General features: G+C 33.8%; 1 protein-coding gene across 8 annotated transcripts in view; it reads left to right on the forward strand.

The window, feature by feature from the left end:
• Positions 1 to 19,682, forward strand: part of LOC128231305 (calcium/calmodulin-dependent protein kinase kinase 1-like) — a 144,456-nt gene that overhangs the window by 111,282 nt on the left and 13,492 nt on the right. For all 8 annotated transcript variants that reach the window (XM_052943945.1, XM_052943946.1, XM_052943953.1 and 5 more), the window contains 7 exons: positions 7,308 to 7,472; positions 9,019 to 9,040; positions 10,845 to 10,933; positions 13,122 to 13,195; positions 17,927 to 18,026; positions 18,444 to 18,523; positions 19,078 to 19,151. In XM_052943945.1, coding sequence (XP_052799905.1) covers positions 7,308 to 7,472; positions 9,019 to 9,040; positions 10,845 to 10,933; positions 13,122 to 13,195; positions 17,927 to 18,026; positions 18,444 to 18,523; positions 19,078 to 19,151 — 604 coding nt within the window. The remainder of the gene's footprint in view (positions 1 to 7,307; positions 7,473 to 9,018; positions 9,041 to 10,844; positions 10,934 to 13,121; positions 13,196 to 17,926; positions 18,027 to 18,443; positions 18,524 to 19,077; positions 19,152 to 19,682) is intronic.

A 19,682-nucleotide genomic window follows, 5' to 3' on the forward strand; every position in this document is an offset into this window, starting at 1 on the left:
TACATGTCACTCTTTGTCTAACCTTTACATGTCAGTCTTTGTCTACCTGTTACATGTCAGTCTTTGTCTAACCTTTACATGTCACTCTTTGTCTACCTGTTACATGTCAATCTTTGTCTACCTATTACATGCCACTCTTTGTCTAACCTTTACATGTCACTCTTTTTCTAACCTTTACATGTCACTCTTTGTCTACCTGTTACATGTCACTCTTTGTCTACCTATTACATGTCAATCTTTGTCTACCTATTACATGTCAATCTTTGTCTAACCTTTACATGTCACTCTTTGTCTAACCTTTACATGTCACTCTTTGTCTACCAATTACATGTCACTCTTTGTCTACCTGTTACATGTCACTCTTTGTCTACCTGTTACATGTCACTCTTTGTCTACCTATTACATGTCAATCTTTGTCTACCTATTACATGTCACTCTTTGTCTACCTGTTACATGTCACTCTTTGTCTAACCTTTACATGTCAGTCTTTGTCTAACCTTTACATGTCACTCTTTGTCTACCTGTTACATGTCACTCTTTGTCTACCAATTACATGTCACTCTTTCTCTACCTATTACATGTCAATCTTTGTCTACCTATTACATGTCACTCTTTGTCTAACCTTTACATGTCACTCTTTGTCTACCTGTTACATGTCAGTCTTTGTCTAACCTTTACATGTCAGTCTTTGTCTACCAATTACATGTCACTCTTTCTCTACCTGTTACATGTCAGTCTTTGTCTAACCTTTACATGTCACTCTTTGTCTACCAATTACATGTCAATCTTTGTCTACCTATTACATGTCACTCTTTGTCTAACCTTTACATGTCACTCTTTGTCTACCTGTTACATGTCAGTCTTTGTCTAACCTTTACATGTCACTCTTTGTCTACCAATTACATGTCACTCTTTGTCTACCAATTACATGCCACTCTTTGTCTAACCTTTACATGTCACTCTTTTTCTAACCTTTACATGTCACTCTTTGTCTACCTGTTACATGTCACTCTTTGTCTACCTATTACATGTCAATCTTTGTCTACCTATTACATGTCAATCTTTGTCTAACCTTTACATGTCACTCTTTGTCTAACCTTTACATGTCACTCTTTGTCTACCAATTACATGTCACTCTTTGTCTACCTGTTACATGTCACTCTTTGTCTACCTGTTACATGTCACTCTTTGTCTACCTATTACATGTCAATCTTTGTCTACCTATTACATGTCAATCTTTGTCTAACCTTTACATGTCAATCTTTGTCTAACCTTTACATGTCAATCTTTGTCTAACCTTTACATGTCACTCTTTGTCTACCTGTTACATGTCACTCTTTGTCTACCAATTACATGTCACTCTTTCTCTACCTATTACATGTCAATCTTTGTCTACCTATTACATGTCACTCTTTGTCTAACCTTTGCATGTCACTCTTTGTCTACCTGTTACATGTCAGTCTTTGTCTAACCTTTACATGTCAGTCTTTGTCTACCAATTACATGTCACTCTTTCTCTACCTGTTACATGTCAGTCTTTGTCTAACCTTTACATGTCACTCTTTGTCTACCAATTACATGTCAATCTTTGTCTACCTATTACATGTCACTCTTTGTCTAACCTTTACATGTCACTCTTTGTCTACCTGTTACATGTCAGTCTTTGTCTAACCTTTACATGTCACTCTTTGTCTACCAATTACATGTCACTCTTTGTCTACCAATTACATGCCACTCTTTGTCTAACCTTTACATGTCACTCTTTTTCTAACCTTTACATGTCACTCTTTGTCTACCTGTTACATGTCACTCTTTGTCTACCTATTACATGTCACTCTTTGTCTACCTATTACATGTCACTCTTTGTCTACCTATTACATGTCAATCTTTGTCTACCTATTACATGTCACTCTTTGTCTACCAATTACATGTCACTCTTTCTCTACCTATTACATGTCAATCTTTGTCTACCTATTACATGTCACTCTTTGTCTAACCTTTACATGTCACTCTTTGTCTACCTGTTACATGTCAGTCTTTGTCTAACCTTTACATGTCACTCTTTGTCTACCAATTACATGTCACTCTTTCTCTACCTATTACATGTCAATCTTTGTCTACCTATTACATGTCACTCTTTGTCTAACCTTTACATGTCACTCTTTGTCTACCGGTTACATGTCAGTCTTTGTCTAACCTTTACATGTCAGTCTTTGTCTAACCTTTACATGTCACTCTTTGTCTACCTGTTACATGTCACTCTTTGTCTAACCTTTACATGTCACTCTTTGTCTAACCTTTACATGTCAGTCTTTGTCTACCTGTTACATGTCAGTCTTTGTCTAACCTTTACATGTCACTCTTTGTCTACCTGTTACATGTCAATCTTTGTCTACCTATTACATGCCACTCTTTGTCTAACCTTTACATGTCACTCTTTTTCTAACCTTTACATGTCACTCTTTGTCTACCTGTTACATGTCACTCTTTGTCTACCTGTTACATGTCACTCTTTGTCTAACCTGTACATGTCACTCTTTGTCTAACCTGTACATGTCACTCTTTGTCTACCTGTACATGTCACTCTTTGTCTACCTGTACATGTCACTCTTTGTCTACCTGTACATGTCACTCTTTGTCTAACCTGTACATGTCACTCTTTGTCTAACCTGTACATGTCACTCTTTGTCTAACCTGTACATGTCACTCTTTGTCTACCTGTTACATGTCAATCTTTGTCTACCTATTACATGTCACTCTTTGTCTAACCTTTACATGTCACTCTTTGTCTACCAATTACATGTCACTCTTTCTCTACCTATTACATGTCAATCTTTGTCTACCTATTACATGTCACTCTTTGTCTAACCTTTACATGTCACTCTTTGTCTACCTGTTACATGTCAGTCTTTGTCTAACCTTTACATGTCAGTCTTTGTCTAACCTTTACATGTCACTCTTTGTCTACCTGTTACATGTCACTCTTTGTCTAACCTTTACATGTCACTCTTTGTCTAACCTTTACATGTCAGTCTTTGTCTAACCTTTACATGTCAGTCTTTGTCTAACCTTTACATGTCAGTCTTTGTCTAACCTTTACGTGTCACTCTTTGTCTACCTGTTACATGTCAGTCTTTGTCTAACCTTTACATGTCACTCTTTGTCTACCTGTTACATGTCACTCTTTGTCTAACCTTTACATGTCACTCTTTGTCTAACCTTTACATGTCAGTCTTTGTCTAACCTTTACATGTCAGTCTTTGTCTAACCTTTACATGTCAGTCTTTGTCTAACCTTTACGTGTCACTCTTTGTCTACCTGTTACATGTCAGTCTTTGTCTAACCTTTACATGTCACTCTTTGTCTACCTGTTACATGTCACTCTTTGTCTACCTGTTACATGTCACTCTTTGTCTACCTGTTACATGTCAGTCTTTGTCTAACCTTTACATGTCACTCTTTGTCTAACCTTTACATGTCAGTCTTTGTCTAACCTTTACATGTCAGTCTTTGTCTAACCTTTACATGTCAGTCTTTGTCTAACCTTTACATGTCAGTCTTTGTCTAACCTTTACGTGTCACTCTTTGTCTAACTGTTACATGTCACTCTTTGTCTCTTGTGCTTAATTTAGGAAAAAGTAGTGCAGAATTGTTTAACATGAACTTACATGTATGTACACTAAGATCAGCCCTCATGGTTAAATTTGTATGAATTACGATTCAATCCATGTTCCATCAGACAAAGAAAGCCCTACAAACATCCTATGAGTTGCCGTAAAGGACATGCGTTTGCATCTACTTGTATAACTAGTTTAACTTTAGATTCCCTCTATGTAAAGATATTTCTAGCACACCGGATAGGCATTTCCGATGACATCAGCCGTGTTGGAAAATTCCATCTGGCACCCCCCATGCCAGATAAGTCACACGCTGTGATGTAATACTTTTTATTCATTTTTATATACTTTATGTAACCGTAATTATGAGATTCAATAAATGAGTTCCATAAACATTAACTTTGCAAAAATATATCTTCATAACAAAACCAAAACTGACCCTTAAAAGACGTGATATCGAAGGAACTTATTTACCTATGCAGTGAATACAAATTACTGCTCGTCATGACGTCAGTAAACATCATCGCACGCGTTTTTTGGTGAAATGTACAAAAATGCGCTCTTTTATGTATTTTCTTCACAAATTATGTAATTTAAGGTATGCTAGAAAAAATATCTATCGTGTGTCCGTTCCGGATAGAAAAATCTGACCCTACGGGCACGCTGCGTAGCCTGTAACTCAGCAAGCCTGATCGTTATCTGGCAACGCAGGTGCCCTCTGGTCCAATTGTTCTATCCGGAACGGGAACACATGACAGATATAATTATTCTTGAGAAAAATCACACAAAAAAGACAGATAAAAAAACTCCGGAAAACACAGAATCATTTCTCAGAAATTTTCGGTGATGTGTCGCATGGGAATAATGAATGTCGAAGGTTTTGTTAGTTAGATTGTTTTATGGTCACCATGGCAGTAATTATGAAATATACGGCAGCACTGTTCAACATGTTCTTCACAATGCACTTTTTCATTTTGTTGTAAACAGAGATTTTTTTCACTATCATTCTGCAGCAATTCATAAATACATGCATGTCGTTCATGAACATAAAAAAATTATCTATGTGTGACATTTCATAAACAACAGCTCCTGTACAGAAATGAAAAACTGAAGGACCAGCTAGTTCATTCAACAATTGAACTTGAAGTGTTCTGCTGATTATTTTCTTTTCATTAACTCTATATTGTGCCTGATCATCAATTTTGAATAAGGACCAAAATTTGAATTAATATACAAATTCATTTTTGCTCCATTTTAAAGACAGCTAAAAGCCGATATAATGTAAATTATACATTTAGTCCCATTTTCGAGGCAGGAACTTGAAGTACCTTGTTTCATTTTTGAGAAGTCATGAGAAAATACGGCTTGTGGAGATTGTATCCAAACCCTCTAGGATGGGACGTGGACATCTACATTTTTAAATTACCAACATACTCCCAGCCAAATTTAGTAGTGTATAACCTCAACAACAGTTGATTATGTTAAATCAGCTGGGTTTATTTACTATCCACATACTCTGCATGTACATACTCCATTTACACTTCACTAACACCACATGTAAATAAATCGATGGTGTTCAAAGTAAATATTAAAATATAGTGCAAGTGGGTCTCAAAATTAGTCCACCAAATGTTTTCAGACTCGAAGATTCACCTCATCCAAATTTGGAAGGCATAAATTTATCATTAAAAATCACCGTATTATATCATGTATAGGACGCTAGCATAGATAGGACGCAGGCAAAAAAATAGTTGAGAAAACGGGTAAAACCCCTTAATATATAAGATAGGACGCAGCGGAAAAATGTCAAAATCGGAGCCGAAAAATTGAGGTTGGTCAAGTATTTATAACATATATATTGAAGTAAAAAACAAACAAAAAATTGTATATAAGGCATATTTTGATAACTGTCTTGTGTATTTCGATAATTATCGTCGTATTTTGGTAATTTAGCGTACACAACAATGATATATGTCTTGACATTTTGAGAACATTTACGCATATTATAAGACTTATACAAATGCCGTAATAGTCCCGACTGACAGTCAACCGTTGCAACCGTTGCAATAGTCTCGACATGCTTTCTGCATGACAGTCAACCGTTGCAACCGTTGCAATCGCAACAAAACTGTGTATTGTCAAAACTGATGATTGTTTTGATAAGGCTTGTCGCTGTGCGGATTAAAGCATGTCGGCATAATTAAGTGTCGGTAATTAGCCTTGCCAGCGGAAGGCAACATCGGGTAAAGTGCGAACAAACAACCATAAGGTATTACCATCACAATAGTTTGTTCTATTGATGTTTTTCTAATGACAGACAGGGGGTGTTTTTCACACATTTGAAAAGATTTGATAGTGACAATAATGCTACTTTGCGTTATGCACAGTCCTTTATCAATTTTTTAAAACAGTTACATACAAAATATTTTGTAAAATATCGAAACATTAAAATCATAAACAACGATTAATTGATATTTACCTCCTTTCCCGATTTCCGTTACCGTTATAACTCAATCCAGTTAAAGTGCTGACTCACATCGAGTTTTTGTGAGTAGCGTCCCTTTTATAAAAAAGTAAACACTCGTGTTTTTTTCAATTTATTTCTCAATAAATCATTTTAAAGTAAACATTCAATATATTTCTGCGTGTGTTAACTTGCGTGATTTTACCTATATCAGTTGTTCTTTTCGGTGACGCAGTACAGATACTTACTATTACCGCGTTCTTCCCCGGTCCGATATTTTCGACCTGAAATGGACTTGGAAAAAAACAGATGAAATTCTAATAGCATAGAAAGGACGCAGTCAATTTTTAAGACGAGAATTGGGGGTAAAAAAGTGCGTCCTATGCATGATATAATACGGCAGTTTGAATTTTCAATAGCTAAAATTAATCTCAACAGAGACATTCTTTCCACATTAAACAAATTAATGCAAACAAAATATCGTCTATTGAATGGCCCTCAAAGATTCATTAATCATGATGAAACACAGCATAATTGAGTCCCAGGAATACTTGACAATGAATACCAATTTGTGTACATGTTTTTTTTTCTCGTCTTGAGCATTGCAGGAACTTTAATTTTGTTTCGCTTCCAATCAGTAAGAGTGAAATATTTGACAAATTGTCACCCTCAAGAAATAACAGCTTTACATCTTCTTGGTTGTTACATAATATAAGGGATTTTTATTTCAAATAAAAGTCAGTTAAATAAGAATTGATTGTGTTAAACACACCAGTTTATTAAATATGCATGGACATTGATGCACTCCTCTAACAGATTTCCCAGCTCATAGACTTTTTAATGAGAAAACAAGTAATTTGTTTTCACTTTGAAGGTATGAGAATGGAAAAAAAACAACAGAAAAATATGAAAGCTTCCTGGAAATTTCCCAAGACACTGGTTTGAATATTCAGCAGTATACAAAAAATATATGAAGATTATGTGCAGCATTATCTTTCATTTGGAGTAAGTTGATGACATTTTGTAAATTAAGCTCTGACACAATGATATGATATTATGTTGATCAACACATGAACTGCATTAAGTGTTGGAACAAGGCATATACAGAAGCTAAATTAGAATACCTTTTTAAGGCATTTGAATATCTAATTCTGATTCTTTTGAATGCTATATAGCTAGTATTTCAAAATCTCATTATTTGTTATAATTTTCTGCATTAATTACAGGAAGACCGCCACCTACTCGAGAAGGGAAGTCCCCTGCTCGACCTCCGACACATCCTTTGGAGCGGGTTCATCGTGAGATTGCAATCTTGAAAAAACTCGACCATCCTAACGTGGTGCGACTTGTTGAAGTTCTTGACGATCCAGAAGAAGACAATCTATATATGGGTATGTATAATGAAGAAATTGTTTATATGGTACTGCTGTATGCAAATGAACTTAGCATTTTAAGGTTTTAAAGCATTCAGTGATCCTGGTTATTGCTCAGCCCAAAATTACTGAGTGAATTTTTAATCAAGCGCAACATCTATGGACTGTCAATCAACTTTACTCATCCAGGAACAACCATCTTTTGCTCTCAGTGATTTAGCGTAATCTTTTATGTATCACATATAACTAAATGCTGAAGAGGCGGATTCATTACCATTACAAAGCATCGTTGGCATTGGTTTCACTTCAACTGGCCAATTAAAATCATAGCTTTAAAATTGCACTCTCAAGGACAATGTTCAAATTCTTTGAAGAGCTGAATCAGTCTGTCCGAAGCTGAATGTCTTCGGTGAAAAATGTCATCATAAACAGAATTGTGCCGCAGACATGACAGACCTTTAAGTGCATGTGTTAATGTAAGTGAATAATTGCGCACATCTGATGTTCAAAGGAAGAACAAGATAAACGTCTTCCTGACCATGTTATGTTTCAAATGTGGAAAGGCATTATCACAGGAATAGAAAAACAATCATTTGCTCAGCGTCAAGTGTCTTTTTTCCCAGAAAGTTTCTAAAAAATGTTGCATATTTATTCTCTGTTAATTTGTCCGGCTCTTCCTAACTGACATGAATCACTGTTACACAACTGAGATATTTATAAATGATTGCCAGCAATTTGATTATATAAATATTAATAATAGATAGCTTCCTTGGTCCATTTGTCTGTCTGCAGTCAATGTAGTGCAAGGAACGTGGATCATTACAAACAGTTTCTGGTCCATAACATGACGTAATGAAACTTGAACTTGTCAAAACATGATCAATTTGCAGAGATAACGGTATTTAGATGGCAATTTGGTTCATGCGGCAGACGTTGTAGATTTATTTTTCGCAGTTTGCTGAGAAACAAGACCATAATAAGGGCTTAGTTTTTCGGAAGGAAATAGCAATTGTCTTCTGAAATTAAAGCTAACCTTGTTAGAATTTCCGATCAACTAACAGGATGAAAGATGCTGGTTAATTTGCACCAACTCCTGAAGGACGCTACTGAAGTTAACGGTCTTTTAATTATGTCTTGGCTTTTCTTGAAAATTGCTTTAGATATGAAATGTCAAACACTTCATTACTGAATGAACAAGAAAGTAATTGCCTAAAGGAAACTGTAAAAATGACCTGCACTTGTAGAAAACGAATTGTTTTCTTTGAAGGGATGGTAATAAGGGAAGTTCATTATCTAAAAAGTATTTACCTTTTAAAGTATATCGTTTATGTTCTAATAAAAGTAAATAAATGTTTCCAGTATACGTATAAAAGCTGAAAGAAGTATTTGTTTAATTAAAGATTAAATATATAGAACGGTCATGTAAATGAGACTGGCAGTATAATGAAGCAGTCAACAGTTTTGTTTCTTAAATCACTAAGCTGAATAAAACAAGTCTTTTTCTGAATGCAAAGCATTTTTTTTTATTGCATATTTACTTATTTTATGCTTTCTTATTTTTCAGCATTTGAATTGGTGGAAAAAGGGTAAGATATAGAACACAATATACATACAAAATAACAGAATTATTACAGTTCATGAACATGTCAAGTAGAAGTAAATGTAAATGGAATATTATATAAAAAAAAAAGTTCCGGGGGATTTTTCCCCCCGCCAGAAGATATGGCATGTTTGAATATTTCTTACATTTTTTTTCATTTTTAAGAGAAAAGTAGTAAAACAAGACTATAGTTTCAAAATTCGCTGCAATTCTTGGAATTTTAATCTCATGAAGATAATGACTGTACACAATGAATTTCTTCCCTGAAAGACAGATAAGACTGATTTTAGGTATTATTACAAAGAACATGACATTTATATGATATCTTTAATCTAGTAAAAATAAAGGAGTTTTAAATGTCATCGTTGTGCTAGGGGAATTAAAGTTCCAGATAGCTTCCAAGAACTCCAAAGAGAGTGCAGAAAATACGTTGAGGTATTGACGTAGCCTTGATGTCGCGTCAGCGTCTTGCATAAATCAATAACCTTGACCTTAATTCAAAAACCATATTTAAAGATGCTCAGAGATTCAAGTGAAACTTTGTGTATATATTAGTTTAAACATTATTTATTTTACAACGATTTTGAAGAAAGTTATGATAACTTATACTAAGTCATTCTCGTTGGCACGCTGTTGCGCAAGAGTGTAGTCTTGTGTTGTGGGGGAAACTTGAGTACCCGGAAAAAAAACACTTGTTTGGCTTGGTGACCACTAACCTAACTCACATGCACCCAGGCTGGAAATTGAACCCGGGTCACCTTGGTGAGAAGTGAGTGCACTAACCACTGCGTTAATCGGACAAGCAATATATTGTAATATATTATAGTATATTTATAAATGTATATATTACCAAAGGACAATATTCACTTGTGTATCTAAAGGCACATAACTATGGCTTTCATAATAGTTATGTTGAGTTCCTTTATTGAATGGAAAAAACAACAACAGACATGCATTTAGGCATTAACTCATGGTGCTCATGTATTACAGCTTGTTCACCATAATTACTGGTGGCAGCTTAAAGGAGTACTTAAAATAATAGCTCATAACAAGTTTAAAAAAAATATCATAATTTAGATACGGTAAATGTCCTACAAGACGCACCAAGCAAGTGGGTTTTTTAGAACTGTGCAAATGTGTAGATAAGACATATTTTTCCCCATCATTTTCCACAAAATATCAAATACTGTTTGTAACAATTTCAAATTAAAGCTAAAATATTAAGGTAAACATTATTCAAGTCACAGAATGGGAAAATGGACCCACGAAAAGACCATGTTTGATATATTAGGGCATGCATATTTGATAGGACGTTTACGGTAAATGCTTAAGACTGTACTTCAGTCTTGTGCACAATTTCAAATGTCGTTTACCTTGCATGTACAAGGATTTTTAACAACGGTTTTTTTTGCTCTTTTAATACCCCTGCTCCTTAAATTATAGAGTCGGAAATGCAGAACGGAAATTTATGGAAAGGCAGAGTACTCATTTAAAACAGCATCTGTTATCTTTATTTTTTCAAATAGATCTTTTTCAAAACAAATTGTTTAGAGTTTCTGATTGTGAATTTGTTTTCAATATAGTTAAAAAAACAACATGATTTTTGCCTTTGGAAACTTAACTGAATTATCACCTATAAAAAAAATTGCCATGAACAAAATGGTGAAGAAAACACAGAAGCATTATCGTTGACTTGCAAATTTTTATACTCTAATGTTCGCCTAATATTTTATCAAGATAATGAAGATTACTCATAATACATACATTAAACATTTAACACTCTTCTTCAGGGAGGTGATGGAGGTGCCAACAAGCAAGACCCTCTCCGAGGAGAGAGCGTGGAACTACTTCCGCGACATCGTCCTCGGCATCGAGTATTGTAAGTATTTGTAAAGGTAACGTAATGTTGTGGTGACGAAACCTTTCACTTTGGTTTTTGGATTTTTAAGTCAAATAATTGGACGTTATTGACTTAAGGGTGATAGTTTTCTTAAAGCAAGTGTATGGATAGAGATCCAGAAATTATATTTTATATAATTACGGTCCATTTTTGCACCATTAGAGCTTAATTAAACTCCACAAAAACACTCAAAGTTTCTACAACTTTGTTACTTGATAGCTTTTCATATTTTTGTAGCTTTTAATTCAGATTAGCTTTTCATATTTAAAAAACCCTAACAACTTCTTAACGTTTTATGACAAATAATTGGAGGTCTTATATGTGTTGTTAACATTGGTTATGAAACTCAATTATAACAATGACAGCTGCGAGTAAGACTGGCTAGTATTTGATAAATGTATATTTACCTACTGCGTACTATATATTGATTTTGATTTCTTTTTCTTATGTTTTTTATCAGTTTCTCCTTAATATGACTGTATTGTGCAAGGTAATGTTCAGAGCAATGACCCAATAAAAATTTATAATTTTCTCCTTCAGACAGTTTATTATTATGATCAATTATTCTTGGTTTCCTATTTCAATATGTGCTAAAAGATGAATTTAGATTTAATGAAGTTCATAATTCTATTGATTTGTCTTGTGCTCTTCTAGAAGGGAAAGTTATAATTTTTCTTTGTAATACATAATTGTAGTAATTATGTATAGGTTATTATAGGTCTATATGGAAATTAAATCTTCAAGTCTGGTGCAGCCTGATTAACGATTGAATTTCATATAGACATAAACAAAAAAAATAATGAAAACGTTTATATAATGGTTGAAAATATTTTGTTTTTATCAAGATCCCGTATGACTTTTTTTTTTAACTTTAATGCTTCTGAAAATGTCTTTGCAAAAGAAACGGTATATAATGTACTTATATAATTGTATGTAATGGTTTTTAAGCGTTTTGTCAAGTATACATCAAATGTTTTGAAAATTGTCTAAAAATAATATTAACCATTAAAGTTGCACTCTCACAGAGTTACCGTTCTTACAACTTTTTTATTTTTTGTCTTGGAATGAGCAAATCTTTGCATAAATATCTTCAAAACAGTGGTTCAAAAGACTGCTGACAAAAGATAAGATCGCAGATTTTCATAGTTCTGTTCCAAAATTAATGTTTTATGGCTTAAACCGTTACTAAAGGTTTAACAAAAATGCATAAAACATCAATTTTGGAACTTTAAAATAAAAATCTACAACTTATTCTTTGTCAGCAGTCTTATATGACTGGTTTATATGCATTTTTGCATAAATTGGCTCGTTCAAAGATAAAAAATTAAAAAAAATTGTCAAAATGTTCAATCTGTGAGAGTGCAGCTTTAATATGTCAAGATACAAGCTTTCAAAGAAATGTTTGTTCTGTCATTGCCTTGGTGTTGTTATCGTCCTTGTATTCAAATTTTTCATTCTATTGCAGACAAGAAAAAATAGAACTGGTATCTCAATTGTTGTTATTTCATTCCATAATGGGCAAATATCAAAAATTGCATGGCTTTCCTAGTCACTCAGTCTATTCTCATAGCCTTGGTGTTGTCATTGGCATCCGCTTCCATTGCCGATGTACGATGTATACTAACATAACATACAGTTAAACCTTAAAGGGACTAGACACCAGATGATACATTTGCAAGAAAAATGAAAATTGTCAAAAACTTACATAAAATTGACGTTGTTGTGTACAAGGCATTAAATCTAACTGACTGATGTATTACATAGCGTAATACACATGCATCTTTTCGCAGTTTTTGCACATTTTTCCAATTCAACTTTTACTTGAACTGTCTAAAATGTAAATCCCAGTAAGTTTTTTTTTTAAAGTGTTGGTTTATGTGTCTGTACTCATGAACAGATGTGATTTAAACTGGGAAACCATTATGTGCTATTTTTGAACAGGGAAGCTCAGAATTGAGACATCAACATGATTGTTGGTTTTATTCTCTTAATAATTTGGATTATTAAGAGTATTAGTGGCCTCCTACTAGCCCGCATTGACACTTTTAGGCTTGTTTTTAGAAAGTAATTTTTTGGTGATATTTGGATGGTGTCTAATCCCTTTAATGCACTAAAAATGGTACTTTGATTATGTCATAAATTGCTAAAACATAAGTTCTGATTTCAGTGCACTACCAGAAAATCATCCATCGAGATATCAAACCTTCTAATCTGTTGCTAGGTGACAATGACCACATTAAGGTATTCAAACTTACATATCAGGCCCCAATTTCTCGAAACTTCTTACGGTTAAAAGGCTTAAGTAGCTTATTTCTTTTAGCCAAAATGCATACTTAAAGTTGGATTTTGATAAATTAAAAATGGTTTATTGTAATTATCATAAAGATAATTTCTATTTAAAGGCTAAAAAATCTTAAAGACGTAAATCGATATAACATAAATTACAGAAAAAGAAAAATAGCGAGCTTATCTTAATGTTAGCTGATATAAGACGTTTCGAGAAGTTGGGGCCAGATCATATAGAGTTTATATCTAGACAATAATACACTAAGATTTCATAAAGTTTATATCTAGTCAAATTTAACCAGTAATTACTCTAAACCAAAGAAATCATTTGAATGTGCAAACAATCGAACAGAAAACCAATGGACAAATCATCAAAGGTTTATTCAATTGATTCAGCCAAACACTAAATAAGAATTTATGCAAATTTAACACTGGCTTTAATAATTTCCATGTTATGCTCCTAGTAAGACTGAATGAAAAGCAGATAACCATTGGCTTTTCATTGGGGCACTCTTGTTGTATAAATACTAGGGATGGCAACCAGTACCCGAGTATCAAATCACTACTCGGGTACTCGAAAATATATCATTTTTTTATAAAATTCACAATAAACTGACATAAGGATCAGATCTTTCGCGTTAACAAGCCGACAATTAACAGCCCCGTTAATCCCCGATGTGTACACAATTGACCCTGATTAATTATTCGACAGTTGTTGTGTGAGTTGCAAACTGTCAACAAAGGGCCCTAATTTGCAACTAACACTGATGTCAATTTGCGAAGTTTTGATAGTGCATCACCTACAGAATTGTATTGTTTACCAATTAGTGTGTTTTCACCAAACAATGGACATTGACGGGCGATTTAGTAACGACCGTTACGTGCAATGATTCCTGAATGGGCATATTGTTTGCAATGATTATCACAATTGATTGGTGGATATCTTAATTATGGAAAATTAGGAAAAAAACAATATTTTAGTTTAAAAAAAGTCATTTTAAATAGTAATTCGTAGAGTACACACAAAAAATATTATAAATATTTTTTCGTTATTGTAATTCTGAATGTTGTTCATTATTGCATGTAGTCTCGATCGTCTAGATGCTCGAATATTATCCGAGTTTTCCTTTCCATTTATATTGAAGTACATGTATACCTATCAAATTAAATGAAAACGACAAATTAAAACCATGAAATAATATTTTCCTTGTTTTGATTTATATGTTAAGGCAAATAATGACAGTCTTATTTAAAGACAAAATGGCCAATATTACGACAAACGCACTATGTACATGACCGATACATGTATATATGAACTTGTCTTTAAAAAAAAACAGTTCAAATTATCCGAGTTATCGAGTACCCGAGTACTCGATCGGAAGATTGTCCTAGTACTGGAATACCAATTTTACTACTCGTTGCCATCCCTAATAAATACCATTCAGATTGTTTCACATAATTAATGATGATAATGTGATATATTGGAAGGGCGGATCCAGGATTTAGTTTAAACTAATTTAATTTTACACAATTTTAAAACAAGCTATTGCAACTTATGTTAATCACTCTCGTTGGCACAATGTTGCACCTGAGTGTGGTCATGTGTTGGGGGGGAACCAGAGTACCCGGAGAAAACCCACTTGTCTGGCTTGGTGACCACTAAGTTAAACTATCTCACATGCGCCCAGGCAGGGAATAGAACCCGGGTCGCCTTGGTGAGAAGCAAGTGTGCTATCCGAACAATCCAGGATTTGATACAAGAGGCCCCGTAAATAAGGCGTGTAACCTTTTGACTTGCGCCCCTTGCTAAACACTGAAATTTATTTGGTTTTAATTGCTGGTAGGGGGGTAAGAGAGTTACCCGCAATAATGTTTTTACACTGGAATGGTGTTTTGGGGCATATTTTAATGCTTTTTATTTCATAAATGGAAATAAAACGTTAATATTTTAAGGGGGGCGGCATGTGCCAGGTGCACCCCCCTTGGATTCACTAGTGGTATGCACAGAAATTTGCATTGATAATTCCACTACTTTCAAACATGTTGTTATGTTCGATCGGAATTGTAGATGTTTATAATTATGCATAATATGCCGACTGTGAGTTATACCATAATAATGCATTATATGCCAACACTTAATTATACTATAATTATGCATAATTATAATGTTGACAATTATATCTGTGTATGAATTGAATGTTGTTTTATAAGGAAAACATTTAATAACCACATACTTGTAGCAAGGCCTTATGCTCTGGCTTAAATATTTTGAGTTATTGCCTCTTGATCTTCTGTTAAAAATTTAGAAGCATTTGTATCTGCAAAAGCTGACACCTTTAACTTTGTAATAGTCCAATTATTTGCTAAAATGCTGGAAATAACCCATATGTGATGCGTGTACAATAATTTAACAGAATTGAAATTGAATAATGTTTAGATTTTTTTTTTGAAAGAACTAGATCATGAAGCATTGTGTTTGAACAAAAGTTTGTCATAATGTAATATTTTCCATGAAATGTTGGTAGCAAGCCATTGTTTAATGGGGCTGTTTTATGTTTGTAAACCTAGAGGGAATAGTTTATGTTTATACTACTAATGACTACCAATTTCCGCCAGAAATTTGCAGACAATTGAATCCCTTGTGTATGTGATTGGCTATGTTTTCTGTGATTCTGCAGAATTCATTGCTGAAGCTTATTTGATTTGATGTAAGGATTGAATAATATGTGTGGAATTAAAGTGGGCATATGGCAGTAATTATTTTTAGCAAATATGTTTTTTTGGAAGATATATTCAAGGTTTTGTTAACACTTTAGTGTCAGTGCAGCCTCAGCCTGGGGATAGTGGGGTTAAGTCAAAACAGTAGGCCTCAACTTAAAATCCCAGTCATGATGCTATTCAAATAAAACTTGGCTCACATGTTACACATACATAAGTATCTCCTTTTTACGGACATTTTTTCTAAAACATGTTTTTTGAGTTATGCCCCTACTACAAATTGTGAAAATTTGCAGGCAGCTATAGCTAGTGCTGTTTTATTTTGATTACGTCCATTTTAACTAAATTGTCTGCTTCTTGAAGATAAAAGGCCAGATATTGACATAGTTTTGTTGTCATGAAGGACTGATGTCATCTGTAATAACTGAAATTGTGCTCTGGAAGTGTCGTCTGCAATAACTGAAAGTGTAGTCTGAAAGAGGTCTGCAATATTCCATTCAAGATAATCAGTTAAAGCTTGGTAAACATGTATATAATGACAAATATGCATGCGTAAAAAAAGCTAATTTTTGTAGTAAGTCCAATTAATGGAGTTGAATATTTAATGAGTTGTGCCCCTTGTCAGAATAAGAGAAGCAGTGGACCATTGGCATACCCTTTTATTATAAGCAAGAGTGGTCTAGTGGTATTTGTCCACAGGTTCCATTCTGACCAGAGATTTTCTCACGGCCTCTCAAAATGGACACCATAACTGCTTTCTTCCCAGAAAATTGACGTGAATGTTATTTTATTAGCTATCAGCTTTTGTCGTATTAAAAAAAATGAGCAACTAATGCTAATCTAGATTCCTTTAAAGTCCTTCTGTCTAGCTTTTATTTGACCCTGGTAATAGGTTTCTTTCTCTTAATATTAATCAGCGTTAAGCCCTTTAATAGTACTGTCGCATTACTTGGAAGCAGTTCGACTAATGAACGACATTTCAGACTTTGTACAAGGATAAAGTCCATCTCTGAGTGGAGTTCAATAAGCAACTTAAAGCTGTACTCTCACAGATTCAATGTTTTGTCAACTTTTATAAAAAATATTTAAGCAACGAGCTAATTTATGTGACCATGCATGTAAGCCAGTCATATAAGACTGCATGCTGACAAAAAATTAGATCGCAGATTTGTACATCTAAGTAGTTAAAAAAATGATGCTTTATGCTTTTTTCTTAAACCATTAGTAACGCTTTTAGCCATAAAACAAATTTTCGAACGGAAACATGGAAATCTGCAATCTGTTCTTTTGTCAGCAGCAGCTTCTTATATCACCTGTTCGTAGATAATTATTCAAAAATTTGCTAATTCCGAGACAAAAAAAAAAAGTTGTCAAATCATTGAATCTGTGAGAGTGCAGCTTTAAGTTAATCTTATTGTCATACATTATTGTCTTCATTCACTCTATTGGTCAGTTATTAATAACAAGTAATCAGATTATCTACATTGTTCTTATATCTAATTAAGACCTATAACGAATACCAGCCTTGCAGTACTCAGATGAACTCATTATGTAAAATATGCCAATGATTTTCATGGTTTTAAAAATATTGATCACTAGTGCTTTGTTTTGTTTACTTTGTCATGTGTGATTGTGAAAACAGTAGATAAAAAGATTGGTATTTATGTTGGTAGAATTATTTCCCATCAAGCTGGCAAATGGCTTTGCCTTAAAATGACAACAATAATATTACATGATTGGTCATTTCAAAAAACTTTTCTTGGCAAATTTTAAAATCAATTTTTTATAAAAAAAATTAGACTTTGGTGAGATTTATGAGTTTTAGTGCAAAAGTTTATACTTTTCAGGTTATTTCAAGAAGAATGTGGAATTATAATTAGATTTATATCATTCATATACCATAAAAAATTTTTTATTTATTTTACTTTATATTATGCCAAAGTATCATCTTACCTTGCTTTATTTCAGATAGCGGATTTTGGTGTAAGTAACGAGTTTACCGGTACAGACGTGTTCCTCACGAGCACGGCCGGCACTCCCGCCTTCATGGCTCCCGAGGCCCTCAAAGGTATAATGCGTTGTAAAAAGACTTGCACTATATTTTGAGATTTTTCTTAAAATGTGCTAAGTTTAAAACTTGAACTCATACTTATTTTTTCAAAATTCTTGATCTCACTGTATTTTATTGAATTCACATTGATAAAAAGAGTTCTTTGATCTACCTCTATTTATAACTATTTAAAATAATAAACTCAGCATTGTTGTTTTTTTTTTTCAAGAAAAAAGGGAGGTATTTTGATAGCTATGAAGTTGCCATTGTAAAAATTATTGTCATTGTCGTCTGCATGTAAAAACTAGCCTTGGCAATTATTACAAAGAAATGTTAGATGAAGATGAAATGAATATATTCCTTTAAAAAAAATCAGATGGGTGTTTAACATCTGCTACTGGTCCTCTTGTATTTTATTGGTCTTTCTTTTTGCAGAAGAGAAGGAAAACTTCAGTGGCCGAGCGTTGGACATATGGGCAATGGGCATCACTCTGTACTGCTTCCTTTACGGCCGGGTATGACATTGGTGTATTGACTACTTTCAGTGATAACTCCCAGTTTGAACAGCCTTATTATTGTGATGTTAATATGAAAACGGCAAGTAAATATGATTAGCACAGTTGAAGCATTTTTGCAAGTTAACAATGACAAATGAAGGTCAAGGTTAATTAGTTGTTTTTGAGATTTGAAACCTTAAAGGAACCTTTTGGACTGAAGGTAACCCTTGTACAATATTAAGTTCCTCATTGTATGCAGCCATTTGTTTAAACTTGTATATTTCACAACGACTGTGAAACAAGTTATAACAACATCATAAAATCACACTTGTTGGCACGATTTCGTGCGAGAGTGTGGACTTGTTATGTGGGGAAACCGGAGCACCCTGAGTATTTGTCTGGCTTGGTGACTAAAAGCCAAACTCACAGGCTCCCAGGCCGGGAACTGAATCCAGGTCACCTTAAATTGTAGATTCAATTTCATTTACAAATATATATATTGATATCGTAAATTACCATTGCAAAACTTGTGGTTGTGTTTTTCGTGTTGTTGCAATTCCTGTTTCTTACAGTGTCCATTTGAAGATGACATGCCGCTCAGCCTCCATAAGAAAATATTATCGAACCCAGTCGTCTTTCCTGAACTGTAAGTCTGAGATTAGTTTTGAGTAGATTTGTTTTTTTTTAAAGTCTTGTTGCTAACATCTGCTAAAATGCTGAATAAAAATCCAATTAAACAAAAAAATAAGAGTATATTTACAATTTTAAACTGCCTGCCTAGTAATTGTCTGTAATTTCAGTCAGCAGTTTCATCTTATTTCTTGAGATCTGCAAACATTAATTTAGACATTCTTTCAATTTCACAAAGCAATTTTCACCGGAAACTGCTGAAGATTTAGCATCTGTGATCTGAAGAAAAAACTTTTATTGCATAATACATACATGTGATAATTTCTTGGGTTGATTCTGGGCCACTCTTCGTAATGTCAACACACACTAGGGGGGTCCAGCATGCCCCCCCGGAATTTTTTAAATGGGGAACGTCTGTGGTGCAATCTAGAGCATATCTGGGGCTATTTTAGTCCGTTTTAACGTCGGGAAAATGTACCTATTTTGACTGCCAAGACGTATTTTTTATTTGACATGGTTTGTTTTTTTCTGCATTTTCTTGAAAAAA

The sequence above is a fragment of the Mya arenaria genome, chromosome 4, assembly GCF_026914265.1.
Source record: "Mya arenaria isolate MELC-2E11 chromosome 4, ASM2691426v1".
Classification (NCBI taxonomy): Eukaryota; Metazoa; Mollusca; class Bivalvia; order Myida; family Myidae; genus Mya; species Mya arenaria.